At 35.0% G+C, this 21,332-nt stretch overlaps 2 protein-coding genes across 2 annotated transcripts; both read right to left on the reverse strand.

Annotated features, from left to right (window-relative positions):
- Positions 1-5,460: 5,460 nt before the first annotated feature.
- LOC145038351 (uncharacterized) lies at positions 5,461-6,540 on the reverse strand. Its single transcript, XM_078986738.1, has 2 exons — positions 6,460-6,540; positions 5,461-6,267 (listed from the first exon to the last, which is right to left on the reverse strand). Exons 1-2 carry the CDS (start codon positions 6,538-6,540, stop codon positions 5,461-5,463), a joined length of 888 nt encoding a protein of 295 aa, XP_078842864.1.
- A 9,016-nt stretch (positions 6,541-15,556) lies between these two features.
- LOC145038352 (uncharacterized) lies at positions 15,557-16,267 on the reverse strand. The gene has a single exon (XM_078986739.1). It carries the CDS (start codon positions 16,265-16,267, stop codon positions 15,557-15,559), a length of 711 nt encoding a protein of 236 aa, XP_078842865.1.
- Between the last annotated feature and the right edge of the window lie 5,065 nt (positions 16,268-21,332).

Genomic DNA, 21,332 nt, shown 5'->3' on the forward strand with positions numbered 1-21,332 from the left:
AATTTTCCATTTTTTGATTAATCGATAACTATTCTTATGTTCTCAAAAGGAGTTATTAATTTCGGCGTTTGAATTTTTGTGGGGTTTGTGGTTCTTGGAATGACGATGATGATTCTTAATCATTTTCTTATGTCATTCCATTTTTTTGTTATTTAATTAAAAAAATGATTATTGTTACCGTATTATTTTCTTTTCAGGAGACTATATCAATTCTGACATGGTAAAGATTCATTTTTGGTGATCGAAAAAGAATTTGGCTTACTATCCAACATGTTTTGTGGCAGTGTCAATCTTTGTCCTTTTTCTTTTTGAACTTTGACATTTGCTTTTGCTTATATGTATGTGTTTGGCATACAAAATCAACGTGGTGTTCTGGGATGACAAATACTGAATAGACAAACCTAGCAACTCATGTTTTTAGAAGAAAAAATTATTTGCTCATGTTGTTAGAAGACTAACTTCAGGTAACTTATTTAAAACATTAAAATATTATTAGTAACTGTTCGTATACAACATTAATGGGAAAAACTAGCACTTAATGTTGGAGGGTCTGGAATGTTTATTACAGTATACATCACTTAATGGGAAAAAACAAGCCTATATATATATATATATATATATATATATATATATATATATATATATATATATATATATATATGTGTGTGTGTGTGTGTGTGTGTGTGTAATGTGTATCTATGTATATCTATGTGTGTAATGCATGTTTTATCTTTGTATATGTGTATCTATGTGCGTAATGTTTATCTTTGTATATGTCTGTCTCAAAACCATTTTGGAGGATCTGGAATAATAATACTTCAGGAAAACTCATCGTTTATTTGTCCCAAAATAACATATAAAGTGCTTTGTCTGAATGCCACAGGGTAACGACAGAGAGATGGCAGCTCGGAAGGGGACATTTTACATACACGTAACACATCGTTGATAATAATTATATATGTTAAGATGAATTGTTTTTTACTACCGTTGCTTATTAAAATTTTAAGATTTTTTTTACTAATTTAATCTCGAAAAAATTTAATATAAAATAACTAATATATTTTGTAGGTTTTTTAACTTAATATTTCAGTACTTTGCTGGTGATGATGGTATGTATTGCTGGAGTTGCTCCTAAAATATTGACTAATGAGTTGAAGAAGATACTCACTGACAAGGGCCACACCTATGGTTGAGTCCATGTGAAACAGATTCGCCAAACTCTATAAACTGAATCCTCACATTATAGAGTTATTGACTTAGCTCTTCATGTTGTAATGTTTTGTTCGTGGTGATGTTTTTACATAATTTATAGACATGAACCTTAGGTGAAGCAAGGTCCTAAATGCTCAGAAAAGAATGTGGAAAATTTGCTTTTTGCCGTAACTATTGTGAGCTTTCAAGTAGGATATATTGAATCAATCTCATGGGATGGGTTAGGCATGGAAAAGAAAAAATAAAGTTGTCAACCAAAATCACTATAAAGGTGCAACAAATTAAGAAGAAATCACATGATTAACAGTATAATTTTTGTATATATTTTTTATAGCATAACATTGTACATTCTTTTTTTCTCATGATATTTAGGGGTAAGACATGATAAATATTGGTTTGAGCACAAGCTATATATTGGGGCCATCATTGAAAGTTATGCATTTGTTTGATTATGTAAACAAATAAGCCCAAAGAGACAATATTCAACTTAGGGGTGCTTTAGATATTATAAAGATGTTTGGAATCAATAGAAAGAATTTTGAGATCAACTCAAATCTTAAACACTCAAACTTAACTTGTTTATTTCATATAGGTGAAGGCCCTATTTATAGGCTCGAAGGAGCCGGTTACAATTATTGTTGCAATCCTTTGATTGCAAAACGACATACATAATTTACAATATAGACCCCTAGACTATGGAGGGTCTTACACTTTATGTCACATCCTACCGATACTATTTTAATACAAACGATAAATACAAATAATTCTACTGACACTTTACATAATTAAAAATATAATAATCTTTTCCACATTGAAAGGACAGGTGTCTTCAATAATGGCTTTTTATGTCATTGCTTGTGTCATTCCTCCCGCCTCCGAAAAAGCAGATATTTTTTTTTTGATTCTTTTGTTAGTCTTCCATGAATGGTATTTCTTCTATATTTTCTTTACAGTGACTGTAGTTATGACGTGGTGCATGCATGATGTGTTTACAAAGTTGTTTCTTTAGATCAGCAGGTAATTCAGTTAGATGATGAGAAAAATTTTCAAACGGTTGTTCGAAAGTTTCAATTGCTTTTATTGCTTCCGGTGTGATATCATTGTCTGTTAAGGAGTATATAACGAAATTTTTACTTGCATAATTTACTCTGATTCTTGATTTTTGATCTTTGCCGTTGCCTATGTGAGATGATGCGAGGTAGTGTCACACCCCCGAACCGAACAATGGAAACGTTCGAGGGCTCTTGTGACTCAAATTGAATACCATCACAATTAAAATACATGAATCATAACATAAATCATCACCATGCATTGGAATATTACAACTGATATTGTTTACATTCAGTACATTGTTTTAAACGTTACAATTCCATAACATAGTTTGTCTAATAGATAATTTAAGCAAAACACCATGACATAACTTGGTACTTATTCTTCGGCTTACCTGTTACCTGAGAATACAAGTTATTTTGAAAAACGTCAACATATGAAATGTTGGTGAGTTCATAAGTAATGTTATGGAAAAATGATTTTTGTGAAGTTTGAAAAACCCCAGAAAATCCGATATTTTCTAAAAAGAGTATTTGTTTATAAAAAGTTTGAAGATCCGTAAATATGTTTGTCGATTTTGAAAACATGTATAATTGTTGAACTTTGTATACATCACATAGGTGAAAATGTTGAACTTTCCGGGAAAACCCGATGTTTTCCCAATACGCAAATTACATGACTTGTTTATTGTTATACCGATACGACGAATGTTTTTGATTACCCAGGTGACATTGGATTAACTAAGGTTTGTGAGTGGTTACAATCACGCATTAATGAAAATGACTAGTGTATAACTACAGGTTACGAACGATCCCTAAGGCGTCATCCGTACTACTCACATAATCCAACCACCCTGACTTCTCTTGATTAACGCCACAAATCTGATTACTCGAATTCTCATAAGCCGATCAACCGAGGAAAAAGGAGGGTACGAAGCCCCCTTTATTTCCATAAGCTATTCAAGGCTATCGGGAATGCGAAAGACACTTGGCCCGACTCGCATTTGACTTCTCGACCTCACTAGCAGTACTAATAGACCATTAGGGCCCAATAGCATAATAGCACTATTGAAAGTCCTTTTACATGAAATTGGGTCATAGAAGGCCCATTAACATGTAAGCGCATTCCCTTCGGGCCCAAAGATCATGTTATTGGGCTAGCAAGGCCCAACAAGCACGATTAGAAACTTTCAAGCCCAAAGTTTGAATGTTGACTCCTTATAGTTATCACGTGTTTATTGAAATACTATGGTTTATTGATTTTTGTTTTGTTATTGATTCGAGACCGAATCAATTCGTTTTGTAACGATATTGGTTGTTGAGAGTGTATTTGTTTTTACATTTCGTCGGTAGTTGTGGATCTTGTATTTTGTATTGATGAATTAATTTGTTTAAAAGTAAGATTTTTACCTTTTCACAACCTTTCTTTTATAAAAATAGCACTTTTAGTCCTTTATATAAAAGAATTTCATTTTAGTCCTTAAAACATTATTTTGACACTTTTGTATCATAAACTTGTTGAAAAGACATTTTTGGCGCAAATTTATTTTGTAAACAACTTTTGTCCTTCCAAAATGATGTTTTCTCAGTTAAAACCCCCAGTTTCGCAACTTTTACAGTTTTGGCCAAAATAGAAAATTTTTAAATTTTTGATCCCTTTTGAATTTGAAAAGCATTTTTGACCTTTGAATTAGTTTTAATACACTTCAAATCCCCTGTTTTACAGAAAATTGCATTTTCAGCCCCTAAAACTTGTAAATCTCGCATTTTGAGGCTTATTGGGCCGAAAAGCCCAAATCTAGCCCATTAAGTTCAAAATTTACATTTTAAGTCCCTCAACAATGTTGTTGTTCAGAAAAATTATTATAGAAACTATTTGGACCCTTTTGACCCTCCAGAAACTACAATTTGTCGGTTTTGACCCTAAGTTTTGTATTTTTGACAATTTAAGCCCAAAAATGGGTTTTATGTTCAAGTATGTTCATCCTAACCATATAAACTATTTTTCTTGACTTGATTAGTGTAAAATAGTTTTAGTTATGTTTATTTCCTTCCTTAAGATTTAGATCTCGGTTTTTACACACTTTTTGGATAACATATTCATCACAAACACATGATATCACACACATACATGCATCAAATCACACATAGCATACATTTACACATAGATCTACACATTTACTTGTATCCCCCCCCCATAAAAACTCATAAAAACCGAAAAGAAGGGGGTATGAAACTCACCTTGAGTTGTGGATCGGTTTTGAAGAAGATTTGGAGAAGTTTGGTGCTATTTTCGGCCCTAGCAAGTTCCTTAGATGGATCTCGAACTTAGTAGCTTCTAAGATGCAAGATCATGAACTTGAATGGATTAGGAGATGATTTTTGATGAAAAGAAGTAGCTAGGTTATGGATCTAATCAATATCTTACCTTAGATGATGAGTTTTTGTGGAGAATATCCTTGAAAGCCTTCTGGATCTCGAAAGTTTTGAAGAAGTGAGAAGATGTTCTTGAAGACTTAGAGAGAATGGAGTGAATTTTTGTGAGTGTGTGTGTGTGTGTTGTGTTCGGAACGAGAGTAAGAAAGAGAGGAGATAAGAGAGAGTGAGTGAGGTGACTATGCATGGGAACATGAGAAAAATGCATGGTTATCCCATGAACAATTGTGAGGTGGCATCAAAAGTCAACACCTCCTCTTGGGTTGGGCTTGGGCTGAGAATAGAGAGGGAAAAAAAAGATTTCGGCCCTTAATGCTTAAGCACTTATTATAATCCATTTTGGTGAATTTTTGGCTCAAATAAATCTAGGAATGATTTTTATGGCCTATTAGGGCTAATATAAATTTGTTTTGGTCCAATAAGACTCATTAAAGTTAATTTAGTTTATTTTGGGTTCATAAGGCCCAACAATGTTAACTTTCATGTATATGGGTCCAATTAGGGCCCATTTGAGAGTTCTAGGTTCAAGATAATCCAATTGGAAGCTTATTGGTCCATTGGACCCAATAAGGAAATCCTAGTCCAAAATGGACTTAAACAAGGATTTCTAGGGTTTCCAATTATTTGTTGACTATTTGCAGTGCTTGTATGAAGTGTTTGATTGAAATTCTGTTGTTATTGAATAAGCATCTTACGTGTTTTCACATTGTTGGTTCACATTTGTTATCATTGTTCAAAGTTTACAAGGCATCAAAATTCCTAGTTATGACAGGTAGACTCTGGCTAATGCAAAAATCAGATGGTCTTGTGTGGGTTCATCATGAGGTAGGTCATCTTTTGTTGGTTTTAAGCCGTTGCTAATTCCCTTGTTTGCGAAGGTAATGCTTGGGACAAGTAGTTGTTTGTCTTCATCAAAGATTGGATAGCTAGAATGCATTTTTATAAATAATCCTCGTTCTTGCTTGGCAAAGCGTGCCTTATAATTTCTTATTACGGTTTGTACAGATGATGGAAATTCGCTGATGCAGTGAAGATTAGTTCCTTCTAAGTAAATGGTATCGATAAATCCATGAATAAAATAATCCCATAAGGTCATGGGGACTGATAAATCGGCTAGAAAAACTGCTTTGGGGCCTGGGCGCCTAGCTACTGGGTAGAAACCCATTAAAGAATGGACATCGGTGTATGAAATGAGGCTTCCCCATAGTTTAGAAAATTTTTGGGCAGTTGGTTTTTTCATAGCTTCTTTTTCTTTGGTTGACGGAATAACTTCGAGGGCGATTTTAGCATGGAGTTGATTAGGAGATTTTGGGATGGATACAGGTTTTTGTGGTGCAAGAAGGATTGTTTTCGAACATTCGACATTATCTCTTATTACGACTTTGTATGCTTCATTGTATGCGGCTTCTGTTTCGGTTTTTGTTTTGTAGCTTTTATGAATGACATTTTTTCCAAGAATATATGAATTGGTGATTCCCCAATCATCGTAGACTCCTTTGTTTTCTCCGTTGAATATCACATACCATTTCTTTATATTTTTATGATCTGCTTGTAGTGGTGGATACTCCTCCTAGTTTGGCATCATGGTTTGTTTTTCTGTTTCGAGTGCTATTTGTGGTTGAATTTCATCGGATGATATTTCTTGAATTTCTTCTTTTGGTTGCTTTGTTGTTGAACTGCTGGGTTCTTCTTCTTTAGATGCCTATTAAGATGATAGAATTTGTATTGTTTGTTGTAGTTGCTCTTTTTCACGTTTAACTACTTCAAGCTGTCTGATTAACGATGCTTCTTGCTCATCTTTTTGTCTGAACTGGTGTTTGACTTGCTTCATGATGGCTTCCATTTCAATATTTCTGCTGAATGAATATTTACGCCTTTTGGGTACCTGAATGATTGCTGAAATTTGTTTGCTTTTAATATTTTAAATGATGGTATGAGGATTTTCATATCAATGTATGCTTTGGTGATATTTTCATATCACTGTATACTTTATCATTGTTTACTTTGGCTGGTATTTTCATACCAATATATGCTTTAGCAATGTATACTTTGGATATGTTAGATATGAGGTTTCCCTCATGTTCTAAACCCAATAATGCTTTCTTTATAAGACTATTTATCTGAATCAGAATCAGTATCAGTTGTATATGCATAAATATCTATATCCGAATCTATTCCTGAATCTTCTATAGGTTCATACCCGAGATCATATGCAATTTTTAATAAGTTTGTTTCTTTTTCTTTTTCAGTCTTTTTTGGACATTCGTAGGCTTTGTGTCCGTCTTCTTAACATATCCAACATTTACAATCTTTTTTATTAGATGGACAGTAATTTGTGTTAGATTGATATTTTTTCTTATATTATTTTCTATCTCGAAAATATTTTCTTTCACCTTGTTTATAATATTGTTTATATTTAGGTTTATAGGTTTGTTTTTTCCAAATTTTCTTTTTATATTTTTGTTTTTTTTTATTATCTTTACAACCATATTGATTAACTTTATTAGATAAGGTATCACAACATAAATCAATTCTTGCATCTTGTGTTGTTTTTTGTTCTAAACATTTTTTCTGCATCCATGCTTTTAATATACTTATCCTTGCTCCTAAGGTATCTGCAATTTTATTTTGCTGTAATGCTTCTTGGAAATCTTTTATTAGACTTTGACTTACTAATGATGGTAATTTTTGGTAAAACATGTCTAATGCTATCTTTTTTCTAGTAAAATCTAGATTATAATAATGTTCAGAATATTCGCATATAAATGGGTCTAAATAACACATGTTACAAATTCGTAAGTTAGTTAGATGCCATAATGATTCTAAGTGAAAAGCTTCTTGAGATGTTTTATCTTCTATTTGTTTTGCTATGAATTCTTGAATAAGCCGATTTAATACATTTTTAAATGTTTCCATAGCGTCGGTGGTTGCTATCATCATCGTCTCTATTTCATCGAGAGATGAAAGGAAACGATATGCATTGCCCTGTGTTTTATGTATAATATAATTAAGAAAGATTTTTGGATGTAGATTTCTTAATTCTTCAGTTAGTTGAATTTGAATTCCCATTTTATTACTCCATTCTTGAATTTTTGCTTCGGGATTTTGCTCACAATCAATAAAAAGAATATCTGAATTTGTTGGAAAAGTAAATAGTTTAGGTATATATTGTGGAGGTATTTTTTCCCATTTGTTTTGTTTATTTTTGACCATTCCTTGTCTATATAAAAAATTTTCTTCTAACGAAGGTGGTCCATAAATATATTGACTTTGATAATCATCTTCAACATATGATTGTTTTCGTTTTAATCCAAAATTATTTTGCGATTCTTTATATGGATTTGAATAAGGATTTTCATCATCGGATGAAAAATCATATATTACTTATGCATCGTTATTATTTTCTATTTCTGTGTTATTTTCTTGAATTTCGGATGTAATTTCTAGTACTGCGAATAATTTAGTTAATGTATCTATTTTTTCTTGTAAAGTTTCCATATTAATAATTTTTATTACTACTAGTTTTTAGAAAATAAATTTTTAGTTTCTTTTTATTAGCGGAGTAGTTATTATCGGTTGAAAATAAGTTTCAATAAAAATTCTATTATTAGTTATATTTTGTGATTCAAGTGATAATAAAGGGGTAAATAATTTATCTATATAAATTATATCTTCTGTTTGAAACATAATACTATGATGAGAATTTGTTAATGCATAATTTATTTGATATGTAATAGTAAATGGATGATATCCTTTTAACATAAAATTTTGTCTTCATAATTTATATCGTACGGTAATACTATTACTTAAATTTTTATCTTTTAGACTTAATCCTAGTTGTATATTAATATCAAATTTTATTTTTCCTTCAATTTAATTTCCTTTTCCTATTGCAATAATACTTTCTTGATTATTAATTATACGATTATCTCTAATTTCTAATTCTATTGGTGTGTCTAAATCGCTAAAAGTACTTTTTAAAATTATTTGAATAGTTGATATATGAATATAAGCGATTTCTGTTCTATCTATTTCTTTAATATTAGATAATCTATTTCTAATTTGTTGTTTATTTATTATTGGTATAATAATATTTCCTTGTGTTGATTCTATTGGTATTGGTTGTACTTCTATAATTTTTCCATAATATATAATATATTTTCTAGAAAAGAAAATTTTCAATGAGTTATATCTAAAATTATGTTTTTCAGATAGTGTAAAATTTGATTTTCTTATAGCATCTTTACTAATATTATTTTTATTAATTAGAGCATCAAAGGTGTATCCCGATTCATTTTCTTCGTTATTAATAATGTGTTAGTAAAACGTCTTCGATTTTCGTCCTTGAGAGGTTTCTGTAAAGAAAGATTAGATGCAAACGATGTGGCTGAGGCTCGAGTTGGACTCGATTCCCTTAAACAGATTCGTCGTCTGTTCCCAGGGTACAACAACCTAAACAGTATTGTGTACTGCCGGAGATAACCACTTGCCTGAAAGGATCGCCGGAAGCAGGTATGCAGAGAAGGAAGAAGAAGAAGAGTAAATTCATTCGTGTGTCTGAATGAGAAGGCAATGGTCTTCTTTTATAGTCGAATTGTGAAACGGAAACAAATCACTAATTGATTGAGTGTTTAATGACAATAAATATCATTAATTACGCAATTAATGCATCCGTTACAGAATTCAAAAAAATAGGGACCAAAACTATCAAGTTTAGCAAAAACGAGGGTAGCGCGCGCCCGAGTTTTCGGAGTTGCATTCGTGTCCGCAGGTCGCGCCCATGCATGAGTTCGGTGTTTTTGGTCTACGGAACCAAGATTTGCACCCCCCCTGCGCGCGGGTAGGAATTCTAGGATAACCATAGACACAAGTTTGTAAGCCTTCCATGCAATGAAGCTTATAAACCTTGTTGAGTTTGGTCTCTCTACCAATGTGGGACTCATTCCCACATTCCTCTCTTTTGCTAAACTTATTCTCAAATACCCATCTTTGAGTATCAATATCTCATTCACTTACACTCTATTTTGGACATATAATATATCGTTTCGAAATCCTCATGGGGGAGAACACAAACCCACTTAGGGTTCGTTATATGTACAACATATGTATATATTTATATATGTCCAAAGTTAGTAAAAAAATATAAATATTTTTACTAAATTTCCAACAATCCCCCACATGAATGGAGATCGATCTCTGCACATCCAATTTCCAGACGAAAATTTCAACAGTTGAATCCTGCATAGGATAGGTAGGTATTACCCTTTGAACCTTCCCTTAACAAGTTACACTTAATCTCCTAGCAGTTAGTAGATCTCGATGTCTTTGAACTAAGCTGCCATTTATGTAGACGACAATGTAAATCTCACAGGACTCTCTCTAACAAGGTCATATCCTCATAGACGTGTTCGTTTGGTCATGAACACTAACCTGGTTCTGCAAGAGCTTCAGGAATTTTTCCCCCTATAATTCCCTTCGAAGCGACCCCACTTCTCTCTCACACAGGTGATTCCAAGAATCATTAAAAACCATATGTTTAGCCTAATTTGGTCACTACATAAAGGAATGGACTAGGATGAAAAGTTAACTTCCCCCACAGTAACCTGCCCCACTCATACAATTAGGTTATCCTTTTGAACCCAGATCTTGGGATCTCCAGTTCTGGGTAAGGTTTCCTTCGTATGAATTTATTCATTCATGGGCTTTAGTCCCATTCCTCTTGACGACTTATAAACTACATCTCTACTCAAGCCTTTTGTAGGTGGATCCGCAATATTATCCTTTGACTTCACCCAGTCAACCGTGATAACTCCCATAGAGATTAGTTGTCGTATCGTTTTATGTCCACGTCTAATGTGCCTTGATTTCCCATTATACATTGTACTTTGAGCTCTACCAATTGCTGATTGGTTATCACAATGTATACTTATGGCCGTTACCGGCTTAGGCCATTCGGGAATGTCCTCTACAAATTGATGTAGCCACTCCGCCTCTTCAGCACAAATATCTAAGGTGATAAATTCAGATTCCATCGTAGATCTAGATATAACTGTTTGCTTGGATGATTTCCATGCTACAGTAGCACTTCCAAGTGTAAACACATATCCACTTGTAGATCTGGAATCTTTTATGTCAGATATCCAATTTACATCCGTGTATCCTTCGATAACTGCTGGATCTCTTCCGTAATGCAGTCCATATTCCCGTGTGTATCTCACATACCTCAGCAACCTAGTAATACTCTTCCAGTGTTCAGAACTAGGTTTACTAGTGTATCTACTTAGTCTACTCACAGCGTATGCTAAGTCAGGTCTGGTACAACTCATTAGATACATCAGACTGCCAATAATTCTTGAATATTCCACTTGATTAACACTATCACCTCTATTTTTACGTAGATGTTGACTAGTGTCAATTGGAGTTCTAGCTATGCTAGTATCTCCCTTAGCAAAATTTTCAAGAATTTTATCCATATAGTGTGTTTGACTCAAAATCAAACAACTTTGGGTTCTTGTGATCTTCACTCCAAGAATCACATCTGCTAAACCCATATCTTTCATGTCGAACCTGGATTTCAACATATCCTTCGTGGATCTTATTATCTTGTCATCACTACCAATGATAAGCATATCATCAACATACAAACACAATATGACATATCCATGAGTGGTGTTTTTCACATAGATACACTTATCACACTCATTGATTCTAAAGCCACTTTCCATCATGACTTGATCAAATTTTTGATGCCATTGTTTAGGAGCTTGTTTTAATCCATATAGAGACTTAACAAGTTTACAAACCTTGTTCTCTTGTCCTGAGGCAATGAATCCCTCAGGTTTCTCCATATAAATTTCTTCTTCCAACTCCCCATTTAGGAAAGCTGTTTTCACATCCATTTGATGAACTTGCAAGTTTTTGATAGCTGCAATGGCAAGAACTAATCTAATGGATGTTATCCGCGTTACCGGCGAATAGGTATCAAAGTAGTCTAGACCTTCCTTTTGTCTATAACCTTTGATTACTAGTCTTGCCTTGTATTTATCAATACTGCCATCAGGTTTCATCTTTCTCTTAAAGATCCAACGGTAACCTAGTGGCTTGCTACCTGGAGGTAGATCTACTAGTTCCCATGTATGATTTTGTAAGATAGACTCTACCTCGTTTTTGATGGCTTCTTTCCATTGAGGTCCCTCAGAAGAAGTTACCGCCTCTTGGTAGGTTTTAGGTTCACTTTCCACCACATAGGTGAAAAAATCATCACCATATGATTTTTCAACTCTAGCCCTCTTACTTCTTCCGGGTTCTATCTCTTCCTCTTCAGATTGAGCTTGTTCTTCCTCTCGAACAGCTTCGTTATTTGGTAAAGATGGGCTTTCAACTTCCTTGTTCAAACAAGGAAACACATCTTCAAAGAATGAAGCATTCCTTGATTCCATTATGGTATTCTTATGTATTTCAGGATTCTTAGAATCATGCACAAGGAACCGATAGGCACTACTACTTTGTGCATACCCAATGAATACACAATCCACTGTTTTAGGACCTAACTTTTGTACCTTAGGTGGTGGCACTACCACTTTAGCTAGGCACCCCCACACTCATAAGTACTTATACGATGGCTTTCTACCCATCCAAAGTTCATACGGTGTTTCATTCTTTTCTTTGCGAGGTATCTTATTTAAAAAATAGTTAGCTGACAAAATAGCTTCCCCCCACATTGACTGGTTTACACCTGAACTAATTATCATGGCATTGACCATTTCTTTCAAGGTACGGTTCTTTCTTTCAGCAATTCCATTGGATTGAGGTGAATAGGGTGATGTGAATTCATGACGAATTCCATTTTGAGTGCAAAAATCAGCATAGGGAGAAACATATTCTCCACCCCTATCACTTATAACCATTTTAATTCTCTTGTTGAGTTGATTCTCAACTTCATTTTTGTACAAGAAAAACTTGTCTATTGCTTCATCTTTACTCTTAAGTAAATATATGTAGCAATATTTCGTGCTATCATCGATGAATGTAATGAAGTATTTGTTCCCACCTTGAGTAGGAATTGACTTTAGATCACACACATCAGTGTGAATTAAATAAAGAGGTTCGTTGTTTCTTTTGATTGTTTGGAAAGACAATCTAGTTTGTTTAGCTTCAACACATGTGGGGCATTTGTGATTTGAGTCAATATTAAGTTTTGGTATGTATTCTAGTTTAATTAATCGCTTAATTGAATTGTAATTTACATGTCCTAAGCGACCATGCCAAACATTTGAACACTCAAGCAAATAAGCAAAACTAGAACTTTCATTATTCATTTTGTTTGTCACCATTACATTCAATTTGAACACGCCATTCAAGGCATATCCTTTTCCCACAAACATACCATTTTTGGACAAAACAAACTTGTCCGACTCAAACACTAGCTTAAAACCAAATTGGTTCAACAAACCACCCAACACTAGATTCTTACGAAGTTCAGGAACATACAAGACATCCCTAAGCTTCACTTCTTTCCCCGAAGTCCTTTTTAGAATGACATCACCAACACCTTTGATATCCGCGGTAGCAGCATTTCCCATGTAGAGCTTTTCACCATCTTCAACTTCTTTGTAAGTGTTGAAAACACTTTTGTCATGACACACATGACGAGTAGCTCCCGTGTCAATCCACCACTCCTTTGAATTTGTATTCATAAGATTCACTTCAAAAACCATAGCTGTGAGATCAGTTATCATGGCCACCAACTCCATGTTATTATTCACCATGTTTGCTTGACGGTTTTCCTTCTTAGGTTGAGGGCACTCCGAAGCCTTGTGACCCGGTTGGCCACAATTGTAGCACTTGAGCTTCTTCTTGAAAGTTCCTTGTAACGACCCGTTTCCGGTATGTTAATTAATTTGATTTGGGCTAAGTTTTCAAGAGGGACTCGGCGAGTTCTAGCCTGACTCGCCGAGTCGGGTCGCGCATCTTGTGCACGCGGGAGCCGGCGACTCGGCGAGTCCATATCCTGGACTCGGCGAGTCCGTCCGTCTGGGTGAAACCCTAACTCCCCGGGTTTGCTCACTATTTAAACCCCATTATAGCCTCCATCTCGTCACTTTCCCCCTGAGAGCACTGTGAGAAACCCTAAACCTTCCTCTTGTGAGCTTATAAGTGATCTTGTTCCATTTTGTGAAGGGGTGAAGAAGGAGAAGAAGAAGGAAGCAAGGAAACGAGTTCTAGTGCCAAGATCCAAGATCAAGTGTGAACTTATTGAGGTATTTTCGGAGTTCTCTTCTGGTTTCATGTTTAAACTTCTATTAGAACTCTTTTAAGGGCTATTTGATGCTTGTTCCAAGCTTTATGCTTGCTTGAATGTGTTATTAAACCGAAATACCTTTGGATCTGAGTGTTGGGGTGTTGTAGAGTCCAGATCTACTGTCTTTTTGGAGTTACATTGCTTATTAGCCATGGATCTACCCTTATTGTGCATATTTTAGTCTTATTTCCCTCATTCATGTGGTTGTGCACGTAAAGTTGGAAACTTTACGTGGTAAAACAGCTTAATGGACCTAGATCTATCATTTGCATGTGTTGGATTCAAGAGAAATCGAGTAAAAATATGTTGCATGGCGGCGACTCGGCGAGTCGGAAGAACGACTCGACGAGTCAGGTCGCGAGTCCCGAGTTCTTCAGTTTCTTCAGTGTCGAGTGGACGAGGTGAGTTAGGGAGTGGACTCAGCGAGTTAAGAGTAGACTCAGTGACGGAGGGACTCGGCGAGTTCGTTCATACAACTCGGCGAGTCCAAGGCAATCTTCTTGAGGATCAAGAACAACTCGTCGAGTCTGTTCATCTGACTCGGCGAGTCGGATGAAGATCATCCGAGTTCTTGGATCCAGAGGGTACTCGTCGAGTCGATGCCACACTCGACGAGTAACAGCATGTAAGAGTTGAGCGGAGAGTCTAGGACTCGGCGAGTCGGGTATCCCGACTCGGCGAGTCAGCCCTGAGTAAGTCAACTTTGACCAAGGGTAAAAGAGTCATTTTACCCTGAGTGTAGTGCTAGTAATTGATTGAGTGTGTTTATGGATTTGTAGCCGAGGAGATTCAGGAGCAGCAGCCGTTAGCTTTCCGAGCCACACACTCATCCGTTAGCTTACGAGGTGAGTTTCCTTCCCGTAGGGGCGGGTCTAAGGCCACATTGCCGGCCCGTCCAGTTAATAGTAGTTTCCGGACTTCGGTCCGAGGTAGTAGTTAGTATGTTTGATGCCTTCGTGGTTCAGACATAATTCATGTGCTATGTGTTATGTGTTTTATGTTCCGGGTTGCGGCCCGATGCAGTATGCAGTATGTTTGTTATGATATGCTATGCTATGCTCAGTCAGTTCCGGACTCCGGTCCGATGCAGGGGACACGGTCCCAGTCAGTTCCGGACTTCGGTCCGATGCAGTCAGTTCCGGACTCCGGTCCGATGCAGTCAGTTCCGGACTTCGGTCCGATGCAGTTAGTTCCGGACTTTGGTCCGATGCAGGGGACAAGGTCCCAGTCAGTTCCGGACTTCGGTCCGATGCAGTTTCCGGGCCCCGGCCCGATGCAGTGGGCAAGGCCCAATATGTGTTTATATGTTTTTGTATGGTATATGGTAAGTTGGGGGAGCTCACTAAGCTTCGTGCTTACAGTTTCAGTTTTTGGTTTCAGGTACTTCCGCAAGCAAAGGGAAGAGCTCTGGGTGACGGCATCGCACACACCACCGTTTCAGCTTTAGTCTGGATTTGATTTAGTTGTTGTTTTTGGATATAGTATGTTACAGTTTCCGCACAGTACTTTATTATATTTTGGGGCATATCACGCATGGTTTATTTGTATGATACTCTGATTATAGTTTTAATGGTATTAAAACCGAAATTTTTTTTTGGGTCGTATTTTTGGGTCGTTGCATTCCTGCCTTGGGGCCTAGGTTTTTGCCCTTTTCTTTCCCTTTGTGAGGTCCCTTGCCTTTGTTTTTGGAAGTTTGACCAGCTTCCACCATATGAACCTTAGAAGATTCAACTTCACTGCCTTCCTTCAAGGCCATTCTATTGTCTTCTTCAATGCGAAGACGCACCACCAGTTCCTCCACAGACATCTCCTTTCGCTTATGCTTAAGGTAATTTTTGAAGTCTATCCAACCAGGAGGAAGCTTTTCAACCATTGATGCAACTTGGAATGATTCATTAAGATCCATTCCTTTTGCATTGTTATCATGTATGATGACCTGAAGGTCTTGGACTTGACTCATAACAGATTTCGAGTCAACCATTTTGTATTCCAAGAACTTAGCAACAACATGTTTCTTAGTTCCAACATCTTCAGTCTTATACTTCCTTTCCAACGACTCCCATAGTTCCTTAGCAGTTGCAACTTTACAATAAACATTGTAAAGTGCATCTGTTAGCCCATTCAACACATAGTTGCGGCACAAAAATTCTGAATGCTTCCATGCATCCACAGCAGTCACAGATTGAGCATCAGCCTGCCCCTCAGCAATTACAGGAGCAGTTTCTGTTAGGAACCGAGTCAGGTTCAAGGTGGTCAAGTAGAACAACATCTTCTATTGCCACCTCTTGAAGTTAAGACCAGAAAATTTTTCAGGTCTTTCAGCATGATTAGCCATGATGTTTGGAACTGGTGCATTTGGGTTCACTGCAGGGGTAGCACCAACAACAGGAGTTCCAGTACTAACGGGAGTTGCAGACATTCTGAAAGGATCGTAATGACAATCAAATATAGTATTACAGGAAAAAAATCGACAGAAACTCGATTTTAGAATAAAAGAACAGAAAAAACGAAGGTTTTTAGAACAAATAATAAATCTGTTTAAGACTGTTAGTAAAACGTCTTCGATTTTCGTCCTGGATAGGTTCCTGTAAAGAAAGATTAGATGCAAACGATGTGGCTGAGGCTCGAGTTGGACTCGATTCCCTTAAACAGATTCGCCGTCTGTTCCCAGGGTACAACAACCTAAACAGTATTGTGTACTGCCGGAGATAACCACTTGCCTGAAAGGATCACCGGAAGCAGGTATGCAGAGAAGGAAGAAGAACAAGAGTAAATTCATTCGTGTGTCTGAATGAGAAGGCAATGGTCTTCTTTTATAGTCGAATTGTGAAATAGAAACAAATCACTAATTGATTGAGTGTTTAATGACAATAAATGTCATTAATTACGCAATTAATGCATCCGTTACAGAAAGTCGAATTGTGAAATAGAAACAAATCACTAATTGATTGAGTGTTTAATGACAATAAATATCATTAATTACGCAATTAATGCATCCGTTACAGAATTAAAAAAAAAATAGGGACCAAAATTGTCAAGTTTAGCAAAAACGAGGGTAGCGCGCGCCCGAGTTTCATTCGTGTCCGCAGGTCGCGCCCATGCATGAGTTCGGTGTTTTTGGTCTACGGAACCAAGATTTGCAACCCCCCTGCGCGTGGGTAGGAATTGTAGCATACCCATAGACACAAGTTTGTAAGCCTTCCATGCAATGAAGCTTATAAACCTTGTTGAGTTTGGTCTCTCTACCAATGTGGGACTCATTCCCACATTCCTCTCTTTTGCTAAACTTATTCTCAAATACCCATCTTTGAGTATCGATATCTCATTCACTTATACTCTATTTTGGACATATAATATATCGTTTCGAAATCCTCATGGAGGAGAACACAAACCCACTTAGGGTTCGTTATATGTACAGCATATGTATATATTTATATATGTCCAAAGTTAGTAAAAAATATAAATATTTTTACTAAATTTCCAACATAATGATTGGTGTATTTTCTATTTCTTGAGACATATTTAATAAATTATTCTTGTTATTTTATCTTCAAGATTTTTTATTTGTTAATATTTAAACTTGAAAAACTCATGATTATAATTTTTAGAAATAAAATGATAATTTATTTTTTCTTTCAAAGTTACGATTTATAAATTCTAATAAGATGTTGATGGTGGGGTTTTTTAATACTATTATATTTATGATGCAGTCAGAGAATTAAAAACTTTTTTGACATATGAAATGTGTTTCTAGCTTCTTGTTACACAGTCATAATTGTAAAAAACCTTCTCCCGACATATGTTTAAATTGTAGGTGGATAGTAGTATTTGATTTTAATAATGAGTTTATGATAATAAGTTATAAAGATGAATGTTTGTAACGATGAATATTCATAAGAATATATATATGATGATGCATGATGAACATGTATTCATATGAACGAAAGATTTAACATTCATAATCATAATAAGAACGATACTTAGCTCTGATACCAAATTTAACGACGTGAAGGATAAATGAATATTAGGATAAGATTATACATGAATGATGCGTTGAATTGTCTTGATGATGTATTATGTTGAATAATTGAATGTTTATATGGATAGTTTGGATAGGGCTCTGCTATTCAGAAATAGACAAACTATTGAAAGGGAAACAATTCATAAAACCAAAATATATCACACTCTCTGAATAGAATGTTCATAACAAAACATTATTTTAAATAAATTGATCAACAAACTTCTATATTTAATCTGAAAAAGCAGCATACATTTAAAAGGACATATCTTAATGTCAAATAAACATTAAAAGTAACGATTTATCAAAAAGTAAATTATGTTCCTTGAAATATAACATATTTCCAAATGTAAATAATTGTCGCAACAAATTATTCACATCCGTTGCTTAGTGCGGGTAAACGGCTACTTTATATATATATATATATATATATATATATATATATATATATATATATATATATATATATATATATATATATATATATATATATATAATCTATAAAATCATTGAGTTAGCCATAACATGTGGATGAACATTTTTCACCCTTCAAATAGTTTCATTTAACTTTTTAGTTACTATTTTAATGATGTAAGAATAGGATGATATATAGTATAAATATTCATCAAATGTGAAAGATATGAACACATCATCTTGAATACGATCTTCGAAATGTTTAACAATTCTCTAAAATATTCTTCTTTACTTTTATAATATTCTAGTTTAATTTTGTTAGTTTTAGTTTTAATTACATCAAATTTATTACACGTTATGATTACGAAAACTCAAATCAAGGTTATTAACAAGTGGAAATCACATCTATCTTAATCAAGGTATTCATTACTTAGTAAAAACATTATTAATTATAAAAACCCTCCATCATATTAAAATAATAATAATACGAGTGAATTAATAAAACTTATATATTATAGACTACTAACATATTTATTTCTTATACTAACATTGTTTATGTATTCTAATTTTTATACATACTAAGATTTACATTATACAACTAACTTTTATTTATGCATATTAACATTTCCATTATGCTACTAACTTTTCTTTGTGCATACTAACATTTAAATTATGCAACTAGTTTTTATTTATATATACTAATATTTATTTATACATGTCAATGTTTATTCATATTTCAGATACTCTTCAAAATTTTATTTAAACATTTACTAATATTTATTTATGTTTCTAATTAGTAAAATTATATCTAGTAAAATTATGTATTAGTAATAAGTCTTAATAAATGATTTATAAAACACATATACATATATACACAACGGATATATATATATATATATATATATATATATATATATATATATATATATATATGCAACAGTAATAAACAACAAAAACAATGGCTATATTTTTTTTACTACAAATAAACATTTTTACTCTGCTTATTTTACCCTCAACAAATATTTATCTCTTCTAACAAAAAAATCAATTTCAAGAAATAAAGCTTCAAGATGAATGATGATTCATCCGTTTGTGATAATCAACACTATAAAAAGTAAACACAAACCTTACCCCATTATCTTCTTCTTTCTTCTATCTAACCATAGACGCAACATTACAACCAGAAACGCTTTTCTCCAACACCATCAATGGTAAAAATAATGATAAATAAAATAAATAAAACAAAAATAAAAATAACTCTAATTTGATTGTTTATTGGTATGATCACCATTCTAGATCTTTTAGTTGTGATTGAGAGATAGATGCGAGTGGATAAAGTAGAGGAATCAATAAATGGTGAAGCAAAATCGCACATCAGTGCCATTGGTGGTGGTGATTTCAGGAGCGGTGGCGTTGCAGCTGCCGAAAACTATGGTGGCCGGAAAGAGGTCAAGGTGGTTGGTACTTGTAATTTATAGCTTCAATCTTCCTCATTCTTCAGTCACATTAGATTTTAAAGGTAACTATTATTGTACCTCATTCATAACAGATCTGTTATTTGTCCTTCCATGTTCCTTTTTTTATTATTGGGTGTTATTTTTTCCGTTTCATGTTCTTTGTCTTCCTTATATATTTGTGCCCTGTATGTATCTTTTTGCATGAAATGTTAAGAATACTCTCCTTTTAAAGAGTTTTATGGTATCAGAGCATATCAACTTCCTTCATTCCTTCTTGTTTCTCCTTCCTCCTCCACTGCCATGTCTACCTCCTCCTCTGATAACTCTCTTTCTCACTCTCTTGCTCATTTGATCCCTTTGAAGCTTTGCTCCTCAAACTATTTACTCTGGAAAAACCAAATGATTCCACTCCTAACTTATCAAAATCTTATCTCCCTTGTAGATGGTTCATCTACTGCCCCTGTCGCAACCATATCTGTCAATGAGAAATCAACTGAAAACCCTGCATATGCTGCTTGGATTGTTGCAGATCATCCCACCATTATTACCATAAACGCCACTTTGTCTGAAGAAGCTGTCACAGTTATCATCGGTCTGTCAACTGCTCGTCAGATCTGGGTTGCACTCGAAACCGCTTATGGAAACTCATCCATTGAACGGGTGCACAATCTTAGTGATCAAATCCGCTTGGTTCAGAAAGATTCAAAAATTGTTTTTGATTATGGTCGTCACTTCAAAACTCTGTGCGATCTGTTAGCCGCCATTGGTTATCCGGTTGATATCAATGACCAAATCCACTGGTTTCTATACGGTCTCGGACCATCTTTTGAGACATTCTCCAGTGCAATTCGCTCATCTCGACCTACTCTTGTCTTTTCTGATCTCTTGGCTAGGGCTGAAAGCCATGAACTATTCATATGTGCCCTTCATGTCACCTCCACACCACCTGTGGCATTTTCGACTCAAACCTATCGCCCCCATCTCCTTCTCAACAATGTGGTGCTCGATTTCCACATGCTTCGAGCAACAATAATTGTCATGGTGGACGGGGTGGACGTGATGGACGGGGTCATGGTCGCCGCCCTCCGCACTGTCAAATATGTCGCCCAGATGGCCACTTTGCTAATGTTTGTCCGCATCTAGCATCATTTGCTGCTCAAGCCATTCCCACTGATGACAAATTGGCTAATGCATTTTTGTCTCAATGTCATGTTTCATCCTCTAGACCCGATTGGTATGTGGATTCAGGAGCCACGGATCACATGACTCCAACCACACAATCTGTTAACAATACCTCATCCACCACAGGTAACAACTCGGTCACATTCAGAAATGGAAGTACTCTCCCCATCACTCACAAAGGCCATCTTTTTATTTCTAAAAACATCAAGTTAAATGACATACTGGTTGTTCCCAATCTCACCAAGAATCTCTTGTCCATTAGC

This window comes from Lactuca saligna, chromosome 4, assembly GCF_052625555.1.
Source record: "Lactuca saligna cultivar CGN05327 chromosome 4, ASM5262555v1, whole genome shotgun sequence".
Classification (NCBI taxonomy): Eukaryota; Viridiplantae; Streptophyta; class Magnoliopsida; order Asterales; family Asteraceae; genus Lactuca; species Lactuca saligna.